The following is a 22,354-nucleotide window of genomic DNA, read 5'->3' as shown; positions in this document are numbered from 1 at the left end:
CATGCCTATACTGTAGTTAGTAGATGGTAAGCTCTTTGAAAGCAAGGGATAGATGTCCTGATTTTCTCATTTTCTAGGAAGCGCCTTTATGTTTTACTGCTTACAAAATGCTTGTTAGGGCTTCCCTGGTGGCGCAGTGGTTAAGAATCCGCCTGCCAATGCAGGGGACACGGGTTCGAGCCCTGGTCCTGGAAGATCCCACATGCCGCGGAGCAACTGAGCCCGTGCACCACAGCTACTGAGCCTGCACTCTAGAGCCCGCGAGCCACAACTACTGGAGCCTGTGTGCCTAGAGCCCATGCTCCGCAACAAGAGAAGCCACCGCAATGCACCATAACGAAGAGTAGCCTCCCACTCGCTGCAACTAGAGAAAGCTTGCACACAGCAACGAAGACCCAATGCAGCCAAAAATAAGTAAATTTATTTTTAAAAATGCTTGTTAATGTTGATAAGTGAAAAAATATATATATATAAATAAAAAATATATTTATATATATATATAGGTAAAGAGTAAGCCAAGAGAATAAAAATTGACAAAGCAGTATTTAGTAAACACTGATGTGACTAATGCAAAGATAAATCACAAAGAAAATGCATGTCAGAGCTTAATATACTCACATCGCTCTCAGTAGCGTTCAGTCCATGAGTTGATAAGAAAGGGGGGTGGGAATTTGTTGAGGCAGCCTCAGGAATTCCTTTCCATTTTCCCAGGCAGCGTCAGAAGCAGATATATCACTTCCGTAGCATTTAAATCCTCATCAAATTTATATTCCACCAAATCTGAGTTTATGGAGTCTGAAACGCCAGGACCAAGCTTGGAAATCCTCTTTTTTGGCAAGCGCCAAAAGCTTGCCTGAAGCTTACACGTGGCTGACGCTTACACGTGGCTGAATTTAAGCCAGTAGGAGCTGCCCACACCAGGTGTGGTTAATACTGAAAGCAGGGCGAGAACTGAAGGCTTACACATCCCTTTCTAGTTAATTTTCTTCAAACAATACCAAAAAAAGTTGCAGGTGCTTTCTCTCCCAGCTCCACCCACAGTCGCTGCTGTTCAGAGTTCTTAAGGTATGAAATTGTGGCACCAATTTTTGGGAGAACGGTGGTGGTAAACTTCCTTGCTCTGGTACTCCTCCCCACGCCCTACACGTTGTTGCATAGATTTACCTATGTCTATATATTTTTAAATTATTCCAGCTTCACCACTTAGTATGTACATTTGGGTAACTGCTTAAGGTTTCTGTGCTTGTTTTCCCATCCATAATATGAGGATACTAATTCTGTTTACCTCATAGGGTTGCTGTGACAATTGAAAAAGAATACAAAGCACTTAGAACAGTGCCTAGCATGTAGTTAGCACCCTTTACATGCTGTTATTGCAAAAGTAAAGCAGGTTCCTTCTAACAACTTTATTAACACAAAGAAGGTCCAAGAAAAAGTTCATCTTTCCCCTCTGCCTCTACCCTCTTGCCATCTCTTACTTACCTAAGGAAACTAGTAATGGTTTCATGTGATCATTCCACATCTTTTTTCCTCCTCATACCAATATACTGCAAATCTACCTACATATATGTAGTTTCTTTTTCTTTTTTTTTTAATAAAAGTGGATTCACATTCACTCATTTTATCATTTAACGATATATCCTGGATATCTTTCAGGGTGACTGTGTGTAGCTAACTCATTCTTGTTAAGGAGCATAATATTCTGTAGTATGTGTGTATCGTAATTTATTCAAATGTGCTCCAGAAATAGATAATTGGGGTTATATCTAATTTTTGCCAATGACTAGAATGGTTCAGTACACATCCTTGCTCCTTCATCCTGATGCTTTCAGTCTGTAGGACAGATTCCCCAAAGTTGGACAACTAGATCAAAGATTTATGTGCCTTTAAAATGTTTAAAGATTCAGCCTGATTACTTTCCCCAAAGGCTGAGGCAACTCATATTCCCACCAGCAACGTGACAGTTTTCCTGAAATCTTAATTGACCTTGATGTTATTTGTCTTAAATTGTTTTGCCAATTGATCGGTAAATAATGATGTCTCATTTTATTTTATTTATTTATTTTTTTGCTGTACCACGTGGCGTGTGGGATCTTAGTTCCCTGACCAGAGATCGAACCCGTGCCCACTGCAGTGGAAGTGTGGAGTCTTAACCACTGGACCACCAGGGAAGTCCCATGATGCCTTATTTTAATTTGCTTTTCCTTGCAGGCCTGACAGGGCACCTTCTCATTTGTTTATTGTTGTTTGCAATTTCCTTCCCTGAATCATGTGTTCATATCCTTGACTTTTTCTTCTATTGCATTGTCTTTTCCTAATTATTTGTAGGCATTCTTTGGGATTTTAACTCTTTGTGATGAGTTCTGGATATCTTCTCCTGATTGTCTTTTGATTCTGCTTATGGGACCTTTTGTTAAATACAAATTTTTGATGTTTATGTGGCTTTATCCTTCAGGCTTTTCCTTCATGGTTTCTGAATCTCTAGTCTTTCTTAAAAAGTAGCCTCTGTCCAGAGGTTATACAAATTCTCCCTTTCATCCCATACTATTCTTTTTTTTTTTTAAGGTTTTTAAAATAACATTTATGTCTTAAAAGTTAACATGTGCATAATAGGAAACCAAAAAACATTAGAAGCAACAAACAAAGTTATCCATAATCACAAATAGTTTACCGTTTGATGTGTCCTTCTAGGTCTCATTTATGTAGGTAGCTACACAACTAAGCATCCATTTTTATGTAAATAAGACCATACAGTTATGTATCATGCTTTTTCACACATCACGAATATCTACCATTTCAAAGTCCCAAAGCTATGAGTATTTTGACAACCAAGAATACACTACACCAACTCAGTCTGGAAGGGAAAAATGTAATCCTGCCTTACTTGGCAACAAAAATTTCATAAAAGACAAAAATGGCAACAGGCCTCTAGATAAAGATATTGGCAAGAGTTATGATTAAAATACTGCAGTCCCTTAATGTTCAATTAAAAATGAGACATAAAAAAAAAAGAGACATAAAGCAACAGAGTGCACAAAGCATCCTATACTATTCTGTTTTTTTTGGTGGGTTGTTGTTTTCTTTTTCTTTTTTTTTTGAATTTTTGAATTTTATTTTATTTACTTTTTTTTTTTTTTCTTTTTTTTTTTAATTTACTTTTGGCTGTGCTGGGTCTTCACCTCCGCGCGAGGGCTTCCTCCAGTTGCGGCAAGTGGGGGCCACTCTTCATCACGGTGCGCGGGCCTCTCACTATCGCAGCCTCTCCTGTTGCGGAGCACAGGCTCCAGACGCACAGGCTCAGCAATTGTGGCTCACGGGCCTAGTCGCTCCGCGGCATGTGGGATCCTCCCAGACCAGGGCTCGAACCTATGTCCCCTGCATTGGCAGGCAGACTCTCAACCACTGCGCCACCAGGGAAGCCCCTATTTACTTTTTTATACAGCAGGTTCTTATTAGTCATCAATTTTATCCACATCAGTGTATACATGTCAATCCCAATCGCCCAATCACACCACCACCACCACCCACCGCCGCTTTCCCCCCTTGATGTCCATACGTTTGTTCTCTACATCTGTGTTTCAATTTCTGCCCTGCATGCCGGTTCATCTGTACCATTTTTCTAGGTTCCACATATATGCGTTAATATACGATATTTGTTTTTCTCTTTCTGACTTACTTGACTCTGTATGACAGTTTCTAGATCCATCCACGTCTCAACAAATGACCTAATTTTGTTCCTTTTTATGGCTGAGTAATATTCCATTGTATATATGTACCACATCTTCTTTATCCATTCGTCTGTTGATGGGCATTTAGGTTGCTTCCATGACCTGGCTATTGTAAATAGTGCTGCAATGAACATTGGGGTACATGTGTCTTTCTGAATTATGGTTTTCTCTGGGTATATGCCCAGTAGTGGGATTGCTGGATCATATGGTAATTCTATTTTTAGTTTTTTAAGGAACCTCCATACTGTTCTCCATAGTGGCTGTTATCAATTTACATTCCCACCAACAGTGCAAGAGGGTTCCCTATCTCATACTATTCTAATAGTTTCATTTTTTTAAATGTAGATCTTTAATCTGCCAGCAAATTGTTGCTGTATGTGGTGTGTTAGTGGGATAGTTAAAACCCAAAACTTTAATACAATAGACACGCTGAAAAGCACACAAGTTCTAAGTGAATTTTCACAAATTGAACACACACTTGTGTAATCTGCACCCAGATCAAGAAACAGAATACGGCCAGCACCCCAAAAGCCCATTTGTCCCCTTCCAGTCACTATCCCCTGATGGAGGGTAACTGCTATACTGACTTCTAACACCTTACATTAGTTTTCTAAGGGGATAATTTTATTTTCATGCAGATGGCTGCTTAAGGATGCCAACACCATTTATTAAATTAGCTACTGTTTTCCCAGTGAGTTAAAATGCCTCCTTTGATTGCTGGTACTTGTAAGGAGAAAATATAGTTTTTGATGCAGTGGATGGATTGCATAACCCAATGTCTAACAAAGTCACGGCTTCCATTATGGATCCCAGCTGGGCTCCCCTGTAGCCGGAGCTTTGCTGGTTGGTGACTGATTTTCTCCATGTGCCTTGTGTGTGTCTAAATAGTTAGAAAAGCACTGATCCTACTGGCCCACTCAGAGAGGACATCCTTCAACTATGCCATGAAGGAGGCCGCCGTAGAGGCTTTGAAGAGGAAAGGATGGGAGGTCACTGTGTCGGACCTATATGCCATGAACTTCAATCCCGTCATCTCCAGAAACAACATCACAGGTGGGAGCAGCTCTCCCCTTCAATTAGGTCTTTGTGGAACTTCTCACCTGTGGGTTCTCTGGCCCCGCCTTGGCCCCTCTGGCGTCAGCCTCTCTTTTTCCTCTCTGCAGGTAAACTGGAGGACCCCGGGAACTCTCAGTATCCTGCCGAGTCTGTTCTAGCTTATAAAGAAGGCTGTCTGAGCCCAGATATTTTTTTTTTCTCTTTTTTTTTCTTCTTTTTTTAATTTTTAATTTTTTTGTTTTTTTATTGTTTTTTGAGCCCAGATATTGTGGCCGAACAAAAGAAGCTGCAAGCCACAGACCTTGTGATTTTTCAGGTGTGGTTAAGACATCAAAAGGGGTGTTGGGACACTTGCGTTCTTTTTGTCCTAGACCTGGCACCTAATTAGCTATGTAATCTTAGGAAAGTTAACATCCACTTGACCGCATTCTCTGTAGAGAAGGGTGATTACTTCAAAGGCCCAGTATTACACAGATTTACAGATGTCGTGAATCCGGCTGTATTATTACTCTTTGAAAATATGACTGTGATGGTAGAGATGACATGTGAGTCTTGAGCTTTTTTTCCCCAGTATGTTTAATCTTTTTCTTCAGTTAGTTATTTCTTGTGGAATCACTCAAGTTTGCAATTCTCCCCCGCCCCGTCTCCATAAGCATCCTGAAAATAGTTTGTGGAGCTGCTATCTGGAGGATTTGGACTCCATAGAAAGTTCAATTAATTAATTCCCCTGAAGGGTCACTGAAAACGAGATACCTGAATTGGGCAGAGAATGATATTCATGTCCCCGTGGATACCCTGCAGAGAGTACATGGAGCCACTGCCACCAGTGGAGATGGGAAGCACTGCCTTCTTATTCTGTAAAAGAAAAGTCATTACTTTCCACATCTCCTTGGTGACAGGAAGTTAATGAAACAGCCCCAGGGTAAAGAACACAAAGGTCCCCCTCCCATCTGCTGTTTATGTTACTTCATACATTGGCTCCTCTGAGCCTCACAGTATGACTCTGCAGAAGTACCAGCCTGGAAGATGGTACACAGAGGGGCAGGCCCAGGATTCCATACTCCTGGGTGTGGCAAATCAGGTGAAGGTTGTCATGGTAACACAAAATCAGTGCTGACTGCTGGTGTCTAGGTGGAGTTATTTGTTGTTTTTCTATCTATCTCCCCACACTGCTAGGCATGTATCTAGGCTTGAAATCCAGGAGGTCTCAAAATGTTTCTTGTATAGTTTTGGGTGTCTGGAAAATGAAGACAGACTGACTTTTTTATTATGGACAATTTCAAACATACATAAAGAAGAGAAAATAGTAAAATGATGCATCCACCATCCAGCTTTAACTCTCAGTATCCCCTCACCCCTGTTTTTTCCTGGAGTATTTTAAAGAAAATCCTGAACATCATGTCAAAATATCTATAAAAATATCTATTAAAAATTTTGGGAGAGACGTGCATCTCTCCCAAAGGGACCTGGAGCCTGATTTTGGTATCTAATTGTGCTCAAAACTCTGCCTCAGGACAGAATCTACCTAGAATCCAGGTGTTAGAAAAAGCAGAACCATCAACCTACCCGGAAAGGTCCCTTGTCATACACGGCAGCATACGAGTAAGCAAACTCCCCTATGAGCACTCGCTCAAACCAGCCTTTCAGGATGGCAGGGATTCCAAACCACTGCAGGGGGAACTGTGGGACAGAGGACAAAGAGGTCAGATGGGGAACACCCCCAAAATAGAAGACTTAGGGTGCTTAGCTGCTGCCCATGATGTCACCGAGGGGCAAACTTTCTTCAGGACCCGTCATCCCTTCTGGAGGAGTTAGCACATTCAAGAAAAGAAAATTTTAAAGAAAAGAAAATTATTGTCCTTGGTCAGTCAACTTGACACTCCTGTTTCTGCCTAAAAATACAAATATTGGGTGGGTGTGAAGAAAGCCACATGCAATAAGATTTGCTTCTATGAAATCACGTTTGGCAGCAAAGTCTGAACAGCAAGGATTGCAGGCAAAGTTGGCTTCAGTGTGTGTTGCCTAAATCAATATTTTCCCAAGAGCTTGCTTTTGTGGGTGTGCTTTCAAAAATATGAAACCTGTACCTTGTGCTCACGGATTTAAAATCCTATCATTTAGAATAAACAGAACCACTCACATATGCAAACAAATGATCAGTGTGACTTAAGTTCATCAGGGAATTGCCATGAGGAAGACCTATTGGGCCTCTTGTCCTGGTAAAAGCTAAGCAAGGACATACCAGTATTTCTTCTTTTCCTTGACTCACTTAAAGGCAATGACAACAGGAACATGCCCAGAGGTTAAAAAACAAAACTAGGACAGAGAAAAAATTTTTAAGACTTGATAGTTCTCTCTTTGAAGGGTGGTTGACCTACAGGAAAGGGGATAAGGAAGTAGAGTTTTAGGACACGACTGAGAATGAAACCTGTATTCTCACCCTGAATCTGACAGTAATTTGCCTCATCAGTAAAAAGAGGGGCTTGAGTTATCTCTAGTAGCTTCTCACATTCTCACATTTATGAGACTCCAATTGTGAGGGGCCAGATCTGCAGCTTTTAGGATAAATGTGCAGGTTGTTTAGGCAAGTAGATTTGGTCCCTTGTGAATGTTCTACAGTCAGGGCTGAAACAGAATTGGTTGGTTTGCCGGGTATTAAAAGTTTACTCTCTCAAGTTGTTCTTGGAGGGACTTCCCTGGTGGTGCAGTGGTTAAGACTCTGCGCTCCCAATGCAGGGGGCCTGGATTCGATCTCTGGTCGGGGAACTAGATCCCACATGCATGCCGCAACTAAGGGTGTGTATGCCGCAACTAAGGAGCCCGCCTGCTGCAACTAAGACCCAGCGAAACCAAATAAATAAATAAATATTAACAAAAGGGGCCACCTATAGGATTAGGGAATTAATATTAACATTGGAGAATAAATGGTAAGAATAATTTATTAAGACTTGTCTAGTAATGTGGGAAGGCAGAGAAATGCACATGTGCATGCCTTGGCAAGGGTCAGCTGCCAAGAAGCTGAAACTCACCCTTAGGTAATAGAACTTCGGGCACTTTTGGCAGAGAATGCCAGGCTGGCACAGTTTCAAGGTTTTCTTCATTCAAAGAAGAGCACAGCTGAATAGGTTAAAATAGGTAACAACTAGGTACAGAAAGCACAAGGTGAGAGGGTGGAGCTATGAACTAATTTTCCAGGGTGCCTCAGGCCTCCACATCAGGGTATTCTGTTGGGAAACCGAGATTAACTTTTGTTGTTTGTATATGGTACAAGGTCTGTGGGGTTTGATCTGTGACTCACTTCTGTGCTTTGTGTATCCTCAGAGTGGCACTCTGCATTTCTGTGGCTTCCAAGTCTTGGAATCTCAACTGACAAATAGCACTGGGCACACTCCCGAGGATGTCCGAATTCAGATCCTGGAAGGATGGAAGAAACGCCAGGAGAATATTTGGGATGAGATGCCACTGTATTTTGCTCCAAGTAGCCTCTTTGACCTAAACTTCCAGGCAGGATTCTTAATGAAAAAGGAGGTACAGGATGAACAGAAAAATAAGAAATTTGGCCTTTCAGTGGGCCATCACTTGGGCAAGTCCATCCCGACGGACAACCAGATCAAAGCCAGAAAATAAGACTCACAAGACTTGATTTCCTTCTAAAATATAGCCAAATCTAGATTTCTTTCTTGGGGTTCCTTGACTTGCTTTAGTTTTTAAGATTTGTGTTTTTCTTTTTCCACAAGGAATGGATAGAACAGACTATATTCATACATTTTTGTATAGTTTTGTTAAACATAACCGATTCTGTTTTTTTTTTTAATTAATTAATTTATTTATGGCTGCGTTGGGTCTTCGTTGCTGCGTGTGGGCTTTCTCTAGTTGCAGCGAGTGGGGGCTACTCTTCGTTGCGGTGCACGGGCTTCTCATTGCAGTGGCTTCTCTTGTGCAGCACGGGCCCTAGGTGCGTGGGCTTCAGTAGTTGTGGCACGCAGGCTCAGTAGTTGTGGCACGTGGGCTCTAGAGCGCAGGCTTAGTAGTGGCGCATGGGCTTAGTTGCTCCGCAGCACATGGGATCTTCCCGGACCACGGCTCGAACCCATGTCCCCTGCATTGGCAGGCGGATTCTTAACCACTACGCCACCAGGGAAGTCCCAAATGTAACCAACTGCTATCGTGGCAAAATCTGATTAGGCTCAAAAGGCCTCTCAGGCTTAGGACGTAAAGCCAGAGAGAAAGGTGTAGAAAGATTCCAGACAGTATTCTTTAAGGTCCTCTACACAATTTAATTCCTCTCTTTAGAGATACATTTTTAGGAATAAATCTGGCTAGAGAGCATTCAACTCCTCAATGATCTATTTTTCTTTTAATTACCTCTCTGTGGTTTATGGCAGAAGGGAATTGCTCAGAGAAAGAAATGACGAAATCTGTCTGACCTAAGGGACTTGTTTAGTAATTACTACTCTCTGCTTGTTTGTGATATATATTGGCTTTAATTACTACACAATGACTATTATGCCTAATATGAGTGTCATTCTCCTTCAGCTTCTGTTGTTTCTATACAGTGCACACAGACACCTTGAAATGAAAAGCTAAAAAAAACCTCTTTACTTCAATCTTCTAATTTAATGTCTGCAAATAAACCAACACCTCTAAACACTACATCTGCTACAATGAATGAATTCATAAAAGGAAACAGTACTCCCAGTACCTAAAAACAGCTTGCCACAAACAGTACTTTATTTCAGATCCATATAACTAACCTTCTGGAAGTTTTTCCTGTATCATTGCTAAACTAATGACTTGCCTTTTAAGGATGTGTTTTGGTTTCATGAATTTAGGGACAAAATTGTAAGCCTAGAGTTTCATTAACTTTGGTGAACAATTTTGGCGTAACATTCTAACTTCCTATTTAAATGATTGAGGTGCATCTCTACTCACTGTTGGTATAGCTTAAGTAGAAAATGATGAAAGAACACCCTCTTGTGGTGCATAGAAAGAAAACATGAGAAAATGATGCAAAGCAAGGTTGCATGAAACTGGGAACAGCCTCTTACCTGCCAAGGAAATAATGGTGTCAGGCTGGAGAACCTCATGTGCCAGATGCCAGCAGGCACTGGGTATTCTTTCCACAATATCCACAATGGCAGATGGCTGGGTGCTTCAGTTTGAAAACATCTGAAAATATTTACTGTTGCCTTCATCTTCACTGCAGTTTTATGTAAGTTTCTAAAAGTTCCAAATGAAATAAATAAAATCCATTTCTACAAAACAGACCCACACTCACTGGTTTCAGAGAAGCTAGTGACACAGGCATTCAGGCAAAAGTGGAATCTACTGGGGAAGAAGCGATCAGAGGATTCAGTGATAAATTGTGGCCAGAAGCCTATATGGTGACTTGGCTTGACAGCTTGCCCAATAGGGCTGCTTCATTCTGAATGGCAAGGGAACCTACTAAGATTCTCTCAGGGAATTTAAAGGACATTTAAGGAGATCCAGGAAAGAGAGTGGTATAGAAATCAAGAAAAACACAGAATGCAATAAATAAATGCCAAGGAGCAATATTTATTCTGATTTGCCTGATTTATTCTGATTTATCTAATCAATGGGCCAGGCATTCTTCTAGGCACTGGGAATACAGCAGACAAAAAACCTAGCCTCATGAAGTTTGCATTCTAGTAAAGAATGATAGAAGAACAAATGTCAGTCAGGTGGTGATAAACGCTAGGAAGGAAGAGCAGGGTAAGAGGGTTAGAGATGGGATACGAGTTTTATACAGGGTGGTCAAGAAAGATCTCTCCTATAAGGTTATATTTGGGCAAAGCCCTGATAAAGTGAGAGAGTGATACATGTAGGTCCCTGAAGGAAGAGCATGCCAGGAGTGATGTGAGTGCAAACCCATGAGGCAGCAGCATGATCAGTATGCTTTAGGGAGAGCAAGGAAGTTAGTGTGACTAAAGCACAGAAAGCAAGAGAGGGATAGGTCAGACACAAAGCTGGAATCAGACCACAAAGGGCATTACAAGCATTGTGAAATGTAGAGATAGGAAGTCACTAGAGGGTTTTGAGCAGAGGTGTAACATATGACTTATGTTTAAATCTGGCTGGTATGTGAAGAATCAAGTATAAGGGGCAATGATAGAAGCAGGGAGAATTGTTGGGAAGCTGTTATGACAATCTAGGCAACAAATGCTTTGGATCAAAGTGATAGCAATAGATGTATTGAGAAGTGGTTGGATTCTGGAAGTATTTCAAAGGTCAGAGTAACAGGATTTGATGATGGATTGGATCAAGGTCAAAAAACCAACCAACCAACCCTCAAAGGTATTTTGGCTTAAACAACTGGAAGAATGGAGATTCCATTTGCTCAGATGGGGAAGAATCTGGAAAGAGTACTGGAAGCAGAAGTTGGGAGTGGGAAGGGGAGAATCAAAATTTCACTTCAGACATGTTATTTCTGAGATGCCTGTTAAGACTGTCAAGTAGATAGTTCGATAGTAGGAACCTGGAGTTAAAGAACTTATGGCTGGAGATATACATTTGGAAATATTCAACACATAATCTATTAAAGCAATCTGACTGGATGAGTGCACCTAAAAATTGAGTTATGATAGAGAAGAGATCTGATGATTGACTTCTAGGGTTCTCCAATGTTAGTAGGTCAAGAAGACGAGAATGGAAAAGGCCAGTGAAGCAGGAGAGATGAGTGCGGTGTCCTGAAAGCCAAGTGAAGAAAGTGTTTCAAAGAGTGTCATATACTGTTGATAAACTGAGTGAAACAGCCCTCAGAATTGACTTTTGGGTGGCCATTGGTGATGCTGATGAGCTATTTCAGTAGAGCAGGGTGATAAAACCTGATTGGAATGGGTTCAAGAGGATGAATGAAAGGAGAGAAAGTGGAAATAGTATGTATGGGGGAATGTGTGGTCAAAGAAAATTGTTTCATATTTTTAAGAGATGAGGGACATTACAGAAAATTTATATACCAGTGGGTATGACTCAGAGAGAAAGGTTTTGATGCTGGAGAAAGAGGACAATTATATATGTATACGTATAACTGAATCACTTTGCTGTACACCTGAAACACAACATAAAATCAACTATAATCCAATATAAAATAAAAATTAAATTAAAAATTAAAAAAAGAAAGAGGACAATTAAAGGAACAGGAGCATGTATTTGAAAAAGCAAAAGGATATGGATCCAGTGCACCAGAGGCAGAAGAGCAAAGTAGCAACAGGACTGGTACACTTATTAGGCACATAGCTCCTGTGTGCCAGGAACTAAGTAGTTTTACACTGATTAATTTACTTAATTCTTGTAACAACCCTAAGAGGATCATTCATTTTTCTTTCCACTTTATAAATAAAGAAATTGAGGAATGGAGAGGTTAAACAGTAGGTATAGGAGCCAGAACTTCACCCAAGCAGGCAAACTCAAGAGCCTATGCTTTTGGACTTCCCTGGCGGCGCAGTGGTTAAGAATCCGCCTGCCAATGCAGGGGACACGGGTTCGAGCCCTGGTCCAGGAAGATCCCACGTGCCTCGGAACAACTAAGGCCGTGTGCCACAACTACTGAGCCTGCGCTCTACAGCCCCCAAGCCACAACTACTGAGCCCATGCGCCCTAGAGCCCGCGTGCCTAGAGCCCGTGATCCGCAACAAGAGAAGCCACCACAATGAGAAGCCCGCGCACCACAATGAAGAGTAGCGCCCGCTCGCCGCAAATAGAGAAAGCCCGCGCACAGCAACTTAGACCCAACGCAGCCAAAAGTAAATAAATTTATTAAAAAAAAAAAAAGAGCGTATGCTTTAAATACTATACAGGCAGGGACAATGACAACATGAAAGAGCACAAGAGTAGTAATCAATTGTCTTCCTGAGAGAAAGACCATTAAGTGTTGCTGTCGAGAAACTATAGCTTCTTTTATACTTCCAGAGTCCCTCTGTGTCCTGAGCAGGGATAAATGATGTTCGGTTCTTTTACAGGCCTAATTATATGGCTGCTGAGAATTGTCTGCTCCTCACAAGACAATACAGCAGGACTCTTACCAGCTTGGAGTAAAGCAGGACAGCTATCTCCCTTGTTCTGCACACTGTAACTTAAATTATGTAACCCAGGATTGCATCAGCCTTTCCGGCAGCCACTCATACGCAGTCCCATTTTCGGATCAGTCTTTTGCCCACATATGCTGTTTTTTGGACCCCAGTACTTTTGATATTTATACTTATTTAATTTCATTTGGTTTTTTTTAAAAAATAAATTTATTTATTTATTTTTGGCTGCATTGGGTCTTCGTTGCTATGCGCGAGCTTTCTCTAGTTGCGGTGAGCGGGGGCTACTCTTCATTGCGGTGCGCGGGCTTCTCGTTGCGGTGGCTTCTCTTGTTGCGGAGCACGGGCTCTAGGCGCGCGGGCTGCAGTAGTTGTGGCACGAGGGCTTAGCTGCTCCGCGGCATGTGGGATCTTCCCGGACCAGGGCTCGAACCCGTGTCCCCTGCATTGCAGGTGGATTCCTAACCACTGCTCCACCAGGGAAGCCCAATTTCATTTGGTTATTACTCCTTTCCAGTGCTGCTGAAGTCAATAAATGCCAAAAGACAACTTTTAAACATATTTAGAACAATGGCAGCATTGTTGTCACTTTAAACTCCTAAAGTGACAATTCATTTAGATATATACATTTGGATGTGTTAAAAAATTCAGTCACTTTCACAGAATCAACAGACACTGTCTATATTTGATAAGAAGGTATAAGCATACTGTTTAAAGCAGTGCTTCTGAAGCTTCAGTTATTTACATATCACATACATGATATTCATGTATCACCTGTATTAGTATTTATTTAGTATTTGTCTTTGACTCACATTTCCCCACAGTCTAGTAAGTAGACACATTATATATTTTTCTAATGTACATCCAAACCTTATATATATATGTTTAAAAATAATGTTTACCCACGTATCACCTGAAATCATTTTGGGTACCACTAGTGATATATGTACCACATTCTGATATATATAGATGTAAATTACTTACAGAAAAATAAAAAGAGATTGCCTCTGGATGTGGGACTGAGGGCTGGAGAGACTTGGTTTTCATCAAAAGTATCTCCATAATACAAGATTTGTCACCACATGTATATATTGTTTTACTAAACATGAAACATTTAAACTAAGTAAAACAAATAAAAATTCTATTACACTAAGTCACTTGGTACACTGCCTGGTACAATGTAACTATTCAAAAATATTTCTATATTTCATACCTTTTCCTACTGATTTTTTAAGTTCAATCACATACTCATGTCGCTCAAAACTGACATTCACGGATATGACTTCATTCATAAAATCTGAGGAAAAAAGACAGTTAACTACTACAAAATGAAAACTTTCAATGTTTTATTTTTGACTGCAGCTGTTTACAGAAATATAGTTGCAAGTATACAAATGTTCCAATAGAAGCAAAATATCTTTTTAATATTTAACAAGTTATCACAGATAGCTAAAAACATAGATGCAAATGAAATTCCCTCAGAGAATAAACTGAAAATATCTGGTGTCAGTGCTCTGAAATCCCAACTATGAAAGCCATATACACAAAAATGTAACCCTTACTTACATCATTGCAGGACAATGGAAGAAGGCAGTTCAGTGGTTGATCAGTGTGCTCAAGCAAATAAAATTAAATTAAAAAATTAAATGGCAGAATGGTAGCTAAACCACTTGAGAACAGGTTAATAACATAACTGTAGTATATTCATTAAAAGACTAAGTAAAAGAAATGAATGAACCAGTAAAAATTGTCAAAAAAAAGTAATAAATACTTGGAGCTTATCAATTCAGTGTAAGGGAACAAGGTGAGCAGATACATTCATTAGATCGAAGGAAATTAGCTCAGTATCACTGGAATCAGTTTGTCGCTATGAAAGTCATAAACACTTCCATGCAGGACAGTTCTTTATTGGACACAGTCTGATTCCAAAGCCACTCTCAAACATCTGAGATGTGTGTGTGTGTGTGTGTGTGTGTGTGTGTGTGTGTGTGTGTGTGTGTGTGTGTGTGTGTGTGCGCGCTGTCCTGAGGTTCGTTAGCTAAAATAATAATAATAATAATACAAACTATTTCAAATCAGGCAAGTTACTTCTGGAAAAAACAAAAAACAAAACAGGGTGATACGGTTAAACACAGAGCCTTTAAAGGAAATATTACAAGTCAGAGTTGAACAGAATTGTGGTATGGTATAATGCTTTGGATACACAAATACAGTATGCAATAAAGTGGGGAAGAGGGGAAGGGTAACAAGAAAGGAGGAATGTAGCTAGAGCATCTCCCAACAGCTTGCCTATGTATTTCCAGCACCAAAGTTTGCAGAGTAAGCCACTTGTATTTCCACCGCTAGTTTTAAGCAAAGACAGCAGTGGTGATTTTCATAAAGTGAGTATACAATTATTTTCATTTTGAAATGTTCACTATTCTTACATGAGTTTATTAATTGGTGATTTGTAAACACCAACAATTATGGAGGTACTGAATTATACAGGGAGATTAAAATGAATGAATAAATCTACTCATCTTATGGTTAGTTTACATTTAACAGGATGCATATAACTGGGAAGGGAGAAATGCTCAAATTAAATAATACAGTGTCTTGTTTAACATCTTGTCTGAAGCATAAGTTACAAGGATAGTTATATTTCTAGTGCATCAATTCTCATACAAAGCAAGCTATTTTAAAAGAAGATTTATCTATTAAAAAAAGAAATTAAATAAGGTGCTTTGTTGATCTGGCTAGCTATGTTGTTTAATAGCTCAGATACAAATGTAAATATAAGGAATGACAAATAATTTTGTTCTGAGAGTTGGTCTAGCTGGGCAAAAATTGTGGTCTGCTGGTAAAGTAAGAGGCAATGAAAAGAAAGCTTTTATTATCACTGCCCACAATGTATCCATTTCATGGATAAACAGGAGACTTTAGCACCCGTCAATTGTATTAGCTACTTAACTGTCATAATAGTTAAAATAAACACAGAACATTGCACCTATATATTTAAATCAGTCATTTAATGTAAACTTTTTAGTAAGTGGTATGAAAATGCCAAACTAAGTTAACTGAATTATCAATAACTAGACTAATTGTGTATGTACATAAAATATACTGTATTTCTATAGGCAGTACTGAGAATAAATTATCATTGCCAATAAATGATTATAGATAACCAGGTTAAACTGAATTTACATTAAAAACAATGTATAACTGTGTCTGTGTGAGTGGGAATAAAAAGCCCTTTCTAGATCTTACTGTATACAGTTTACACCAGTGGTTCTCAAACTTTAGCATGTATCAGAATCACCTGAAGGGCTTGTTAAAAAACAGATTGCTGAGTCCCACTCCAGAGTTTCTGATTCACTATGTCTGGGATAAGGCCCAAGATTTTGCATTTTTAACTAGTTCCCAGGTGATACGGATGTTGGCTGGTGGGCTGAGGACCACACTTTGAGAACCATTGGTTTATACATCCTATATATGTAGAAAACTATATACTATAATGCTATTAATATGAAACAAAAAATATAGGAAGAGGGCTGGTTTTAATTAACTCTCAAACATATAATTAGAAAGCTGAACATTTTAATGTTTCTAAAATGATTTTCTGAAGTGTAATAATTTCCCCTTATAGTCAGTTACATTTCAAAGTCTTAAGTCCTACTATACATTTTAGAGAATATTCCCATAACATACCAAGTTGGCTATCCAAAATAAAAAGGGACATAAATATTCTAAACAGTTAAGATATACTCATCAAGAAGGAATCATCACTATACAGCATTCCTGACTTCTTTGGAATGATTAAAGTGCATAATATCATTAGGGTATTGAGAATATTGCATAAAGGTTTGCAGTCTTTAGTGCCGCTAACAGTCACGGAAATACTCACATGGGGAAAGCAGCTCTATCCCTAAGCTACTACTCTCCTGACCTGTTTGTTGCTGATGGCTCTTTCTTCAGGCACCACCACTAAGGTAAGGAGCTGGAACATAGGCAAAATTAACAAAAAACAGAGGGATACTCAATCCAACTGTATTTGGCTGCAAGGAATTATTTTAGTTCTGGAGGGACTCAGATACAACTTCATTTCCTTTGACACTACTTTTCATAGGCAGATTTCTAAAGTTCTGATGGACAAGAAGTACACTATAATGAATTATTTGACTCCGTATGGTTAGAAAAATTGACCTTACTAAGCTTTACCTAAACTATGTGTTAGTGATTTATTTTCACCCATCTTATAATAAAGATCAGAGAAGGTGCTTCAAACACTTCCTCTCTGAAATACAACTATCCACATTTGTGTACATAGTCTCACATATAGTAAAATTTTTGATAGCATTCAGATAAGACCTATTATTAGTTGGTCAAGATGAAGACAAATTTAGCTAATTTCTATAAAGGCTAAATAGTATAATTTTGTGATCTTTTACTTAGCCTCCTTCAAAGAAACAATTCTAGTTATGTATCTTTTCTGTTCCTCTTATGCCAAAGGGCGTTAGAAAGTTATGAAGTTGTTTCTATTGTGATCAAGAATGGAGAAAAGAATGACTAAATAGAAAAAATGAAAGTTGAGACTATTAAAGTCATTTGCTATGTGTTTTTGGCAACAATGAAAAATGAAATTACAAGAAAGGGGCACTAACATGGTAAAAAGGCACTTTTCCATAAGCATTTAATCTAGATATAAAATATTAATTTAAAAAAATTTCCTGAAAGAGAAAGTGGAGTAAAAATAGAATTTTATTAATAAATGAGGCTAGAATGACACGAAAACAAATGGGGATTAAAGAAGTAATTAGAGGTCTGGGACAATTCACAAATGATATTCTAGGTATTATTCTGATATTTACTACAGTATGAACATTATCTTCATGATATAGCTCTAGTGACACAAATAAGCAGAGAAGAAAACCTTTTTTTAATACATGTTGTGAGATTCTAAAGCTGATGAACTATATACAGTCTCTCTCTCTCTCATTAAGGCTCTCCATATAACCAAAGGCATGCAGATATAATGTGGCTGTCTTGGTTAGGGATGAAGCCTGTGGTCATGAAGCAGAGTAAAGCTAAAAGGTCTCATATAATTTTCAATTAATTAGAAAAAAATCAACTGGAAAACAGATACTAGAACAGAAATTCTCACCAGAAAGATGAAACATTCTCAAATTACTCCTAGTGAATATTTATAAACCATGCTGAATTTGAGATTTTGATTATTAAAGCATTTAATTTCTGGTCTATAATTGTTGATGCATCTAAACAGATTTCACTTTTCCAAAATAAGCATTTATAATGGCTTAAATGGTCAAAAGGAATTATTATCTTAGTTCTGGAGGGACTCAAATATAACTTCTTTTCTCATTCCCTTTGACACAATTTTTCCTCGGCAGATTAACTGAGGTTCTGATGGGCAAGAAATGCACTATAATGAAATTCCCAACTACAGCATATATAGTATTACAAAAAAAAGAAAGGAAGGAAGGTCCCTCATTAATACTGCTTCTATAATAAACAAAGCCCTTTAAAAACCTGTTCTAGGGAGACTGGCGAAAACAGATTTGCATTGGTTAGATAACAACATGATACTCTATTTGTAATTAGAGTAAGGTAACATGATAAAGCTCAGAAGCAAAATATGACTTCTAATTATTTTCTCCCATGTTGGTGTGGATATATAATGGAATGACAATAAGGAATAAAACACACACACACACACACACGCACACTCATGCAGACACACAGGTAAGCTCCAAGCATTAATGTGAGTTGCTAAAAGCAAGAACAATTGAATGTAACAATAAAAAGGAATAAAATGTGGTTTATAGTTTATTTAGGTCCTTCTGCCGTAAGTAAATTTAATAAATTGTTGTTTCCAAGGCCTCTGTTGGCTCATGGAGTCTCTCCTGTATGTAGATAGAACTTGTAACAGTAATCTTGAAACTGCATTATTAGCACAAGTATCAACCACTGACCACTAAGCTAACTCTTCAATAAGAAGACGAACACTTTTTGTAACCAAATAGTATGTTCTGAACGCTATACTTAACATTGACCTTTTAGGGGTAAGGAACACTTAACAATGTAAAAAAAAAAAAATCCATCATTATTGAATAAGAATATGGTATCTTAGCACAGCCCTTGTACAAATAACCACAAAACTTATGAAAATAAAAATTGGGTTTTCTGCCTCCATCCAATCAAACCACTACAGTTCAGGTGTATGTTCTGTTCTAAACTTAGATATTATAAAACAGAAAATTGGTCCCTGGTGACTTGGCATTGGCAATCAGCATTTTACAATGATAAACTTCTTGCTAAATAACAGAAGTCAGCACCCAAGCCAGACTTCTTGCCACCACTTTATCCATACAGCAGTGTTAACATTCTAACTGGAACTTGATGAACAAATAGACTTCCTGAGTCTCCTGTATAATCTCTTGGGAAAAAATTCAGAAAACTCAGAAATAAACTTACAGCATTTTATTTCTACTTCTTATTTTTATACCAGTGGATAAGCTTACTGACATGAGTCAACCCTCTGCAGTTAAGAGTTTTACATTTTAAAACTGAAGCACTGGATTGTGTGGTCCTTCTCATACCCTGAACTATACTGGGTAAATTTTCCTGATGGGGTGGGGAGAGAGAGATATATTGAGGAAAATGCTTTTGGTTTAGAGAATTTATAAAGTAGCTCTGGATATTACAAGATGGGGAAAATGTTATTAAAATTCCAAACATGGGTTTTTTTTTAGTGTCTTTATAAATAAAAGGCATAGAATACAGAAAGCCAATTAATAATAACAATAACAACAATAATAAAATATTAAATATATAGTGAGCAAAGACTGAATGGCTCATTCTTGTGAAACTCCACTTGACACAACTGCCTGGATGGGTTTCCTTACTCTAACGTTTTGCTGAGTGAAAGATCCAGCGAACACACAGTGAGCTGCCTTTAGCCCACCAATCACATCAAGGAACCACCTGATGGAATGGCCACAGATGAAAAGGTCATTTGTTTCAAAAGATATTTAAATACTCAATAGAGACATAACAAACCCCCCCTCACTTTTATCAGACGCCACGTTGTGGTAGAACATCAGACAAACTCACAAATTTACCACAAAAATGTGTGGCAAAAAAAGAATAGTTTATATATATGTATATATATAAATTTCTATATTTATGCCAATGTACTCACTCAGTACAAATAGCAAAATAGTATACCATTTCCTAAATACAAAATATAGCTTTCCAAAAAAATGAAACACACATTAGATATAAACCATCCAAAACTTGAACGATTGAAAACTGTATTCAAAATTAAATGACCCAGAGTAGGTCTCTTTCTGAAAAGTTCCCTTCATATCGGCAAGAAGCCTGTACTACTGAAAACATAATTCAATGCCTCTCAATCAGAGAGAGAAAGAAAGGGTTGGGGGTGGAGGGAAGAATAAATGAGAACAAAGAGAAAAAACAAATTAAAGAAGAGCACAAAGAACTAAGGAAGACCATCACAAAAAGGGGGAAAAATCTGACTGTATAAACAAAACCAACACCACAATTCCACAAAGTTCAGCTAAATGTATTGGATAGAAAAAATAAAAATAAAAAGCAGAATTGTAGCCTTCAACAAACAATTAACAGGCTATTTTTTTGTACACTTAAAAAATAAATGAAACGGACAAGAATGCCAAAACATCTTATCTACATATAGAAGCCACACACAATTTGGCCTTAAACTGTATTAACAGCTTTCTACATGCCAGAAGGAGAGTAAGACATAAGCATGTGTCCAGACAACAGGTTGTAGAGAGAAGCAGGCATCCCATGGGTGGTGAGAACACCCAAATCTGTATAACTAATGCTACAACTGCAAGTTCTGGAGTGTGTTATTTTGCTCTCTATAGATGTAACACAAATTAATTCTTCATATTAAGTCAATGATATGACCCTGTAAAGCCTAAGGCTTGTGGGAACCATCAGGTAAGTGACCACTTCAAACTGTAAAGCACTGAGGTGACAAGTGAGTTACACTCACTGCAGCTCAGGGAGAAGTGATGTTTCAAGAAATTTTAGTTTGTCTTTTTTTTTCAGATTAACATTTATACTGTTTCCTATTAGAGGGAAAAATTTGAAGACTTCAGAACAGCACCGTTCATGGAAAAAAAATGCATTGTTTCTTGTTTCTCAGGAGTCAGCTCCCTTCATTCCTGAAAGGATACCCCCCGGCCTGTGCTGCAGGAGTTGCTGGGTTACCCCAGATCAAAGTGGTCTTTTCATTTAAGTTACTACAGGATCACAAAGCTAGTAGTATATTACTAATTGTCTAAAATAAAGTGAAGAAGAGGAGAAGAATAGTATCGCTGAACATAAAAAGGGAATACCAGTTCAAGACTGGGATAAGAAGAAAACAGACTTGAATTACTCTGTCAGTTTTAACTATTGTAGGAGGATATCAGAACATAATTTACCATATATTATCCCCTTCATTTTTAAATAGAGCAAGATGTTTATATTTTTCTACGCACAGTTATGGCTAAAACCCTTAACAGAAACACAGAGAATTAACAACTCTCTGAAAAATAAAATCAATAGCATTCCAGCTGTTCCCAGTTTGTAAGTGTGTTGTCTGTGATAAAGAGTCCTCTTATCTGTGTAGAGCTCTTAATACAGCTTACCTGTCAGAATGTTACCCCTTCAGTTTCTCTATTAAAAACTGAATAAAGATTGCTTCACTTTGGCCAATAGCTGTGCTTTTTATATTGAAAAATCACAGCCTAAGTTATGATTTGAACTTTCCTTTTTCAAAAGCCACTACTTGACTAAATGCAGGAAAGAAAATCTGAATGAAGAACAAAAGTAAACATGAAACATGAATTATTTTCTAATAGCAATAATAACTGAGTGATCCAGCTTATCAATTTAAACTGTATTTTTAAAGAAATAATGCCTAGGAAAATAGGAACAATTAATTCTGTCAGCTGGAAACTCAAATAGATTCTCAGTCATCACTGTTATTAGGAATATAAAATAAAAAGATGTTAACAATGGTGGTTAATCACTGCAATAGGCAGCATAGGTGTGCTCTTTTGCAGTCAGAGTAAAATCCATCCATTTATTCAATCACAGTTTTTCATATTTTGTTTTCTTTTTAAAGTAACAGTTCAATAATCCTCATGGAATCACAAGATCTCAGGGTATCTTGAAATTAGGATTTTCTTCATGGAATTTCTAAAAAAAAGAAGAAGTTTAATATAACTCAATAGGGAGGGAAAGCCTTTACAAAGTTCCCGTAGCCCTGAATGATCCCAAAGTATATTAAAGTACTACAAATGATACTTTATCATATTTATACTGTCAGACTTTTCAGATTCAATATTTATTTCCTGAGGAATAGAGATATGAGACATAATTATATCTGATATATAGTACATTCATCAGATGTTCTGTCATTCCAAGGAAAAGAAGCTTAGAGCCAGAAGGAATGCCCAGTATTAACAATATGACCTAAGCTATCATTCAGAG

The 22,354-nt window shown here is 38.2% G+C and overlaps 2 protein-coding genes across 12 annotated transcripts in view; one reads left to right on the top strand and one right to left on the bottom strand.

Annotated features, from left to right (window-relative positions):
* The first annotated feature begins 4,621 nt into the window (after positions 1 to 4,621).
* Positions 4,622 to 8,592, top strand: NQO1 (NAD(P)H quinone dehydrogenase 1). The gene is given in 4 exon segments (XM_082436178.1): positions 4,622 to 4,804; positions 4,807 to 4,969; positions 5,048 to 5,102; positions 8,003 to 8,592. Coding segments are annotated over 4 exon segments (759 nt in total). The 5' UTR covers positions 4,622 to 4,672; the 3' UTR covers positions 8,412 to 8,592.
* A 5,566-nt stretch (positions 8,593 to 14,158) lies between these two features.
* Positions 14,159 to 22,354, bottom strand: part of NFAT5 (nuclear factor of activated T cells 5) — a gene marked incomplete at its 5' end in the record, with an annotated part of 220,110 nt that continues 211,914 nt past the window's right edge. For all 11 annotated transcript variants that reach the window (XM_082436144.1, XM_082436147.1, XM_082436148.1 and 8 more), the window contains one exon: positions 14,159 to 22,060. The remainder of the gene's footprint in view (positions 22,061 to 22,354) is intronic.

Source organism: Balaenoptera physalus (assembly GCF_965194825.1).
Source record: "Balaenoptera physalus genome assembly, chromosome: 19".
In the NCBI taxonomy this organism is placed as follows: Eukaryota; Metazoa; Chordata; class Mammalia; order Artiodactyla; family Balaenopteridae; genus Balaenoptera; species Balaenoptera physalus.
The sequence above is the reverse complement of the archived record's forward strand: the minus strand, read 5'-3'. Positions and strand labels throughout refer to the sequence as shown.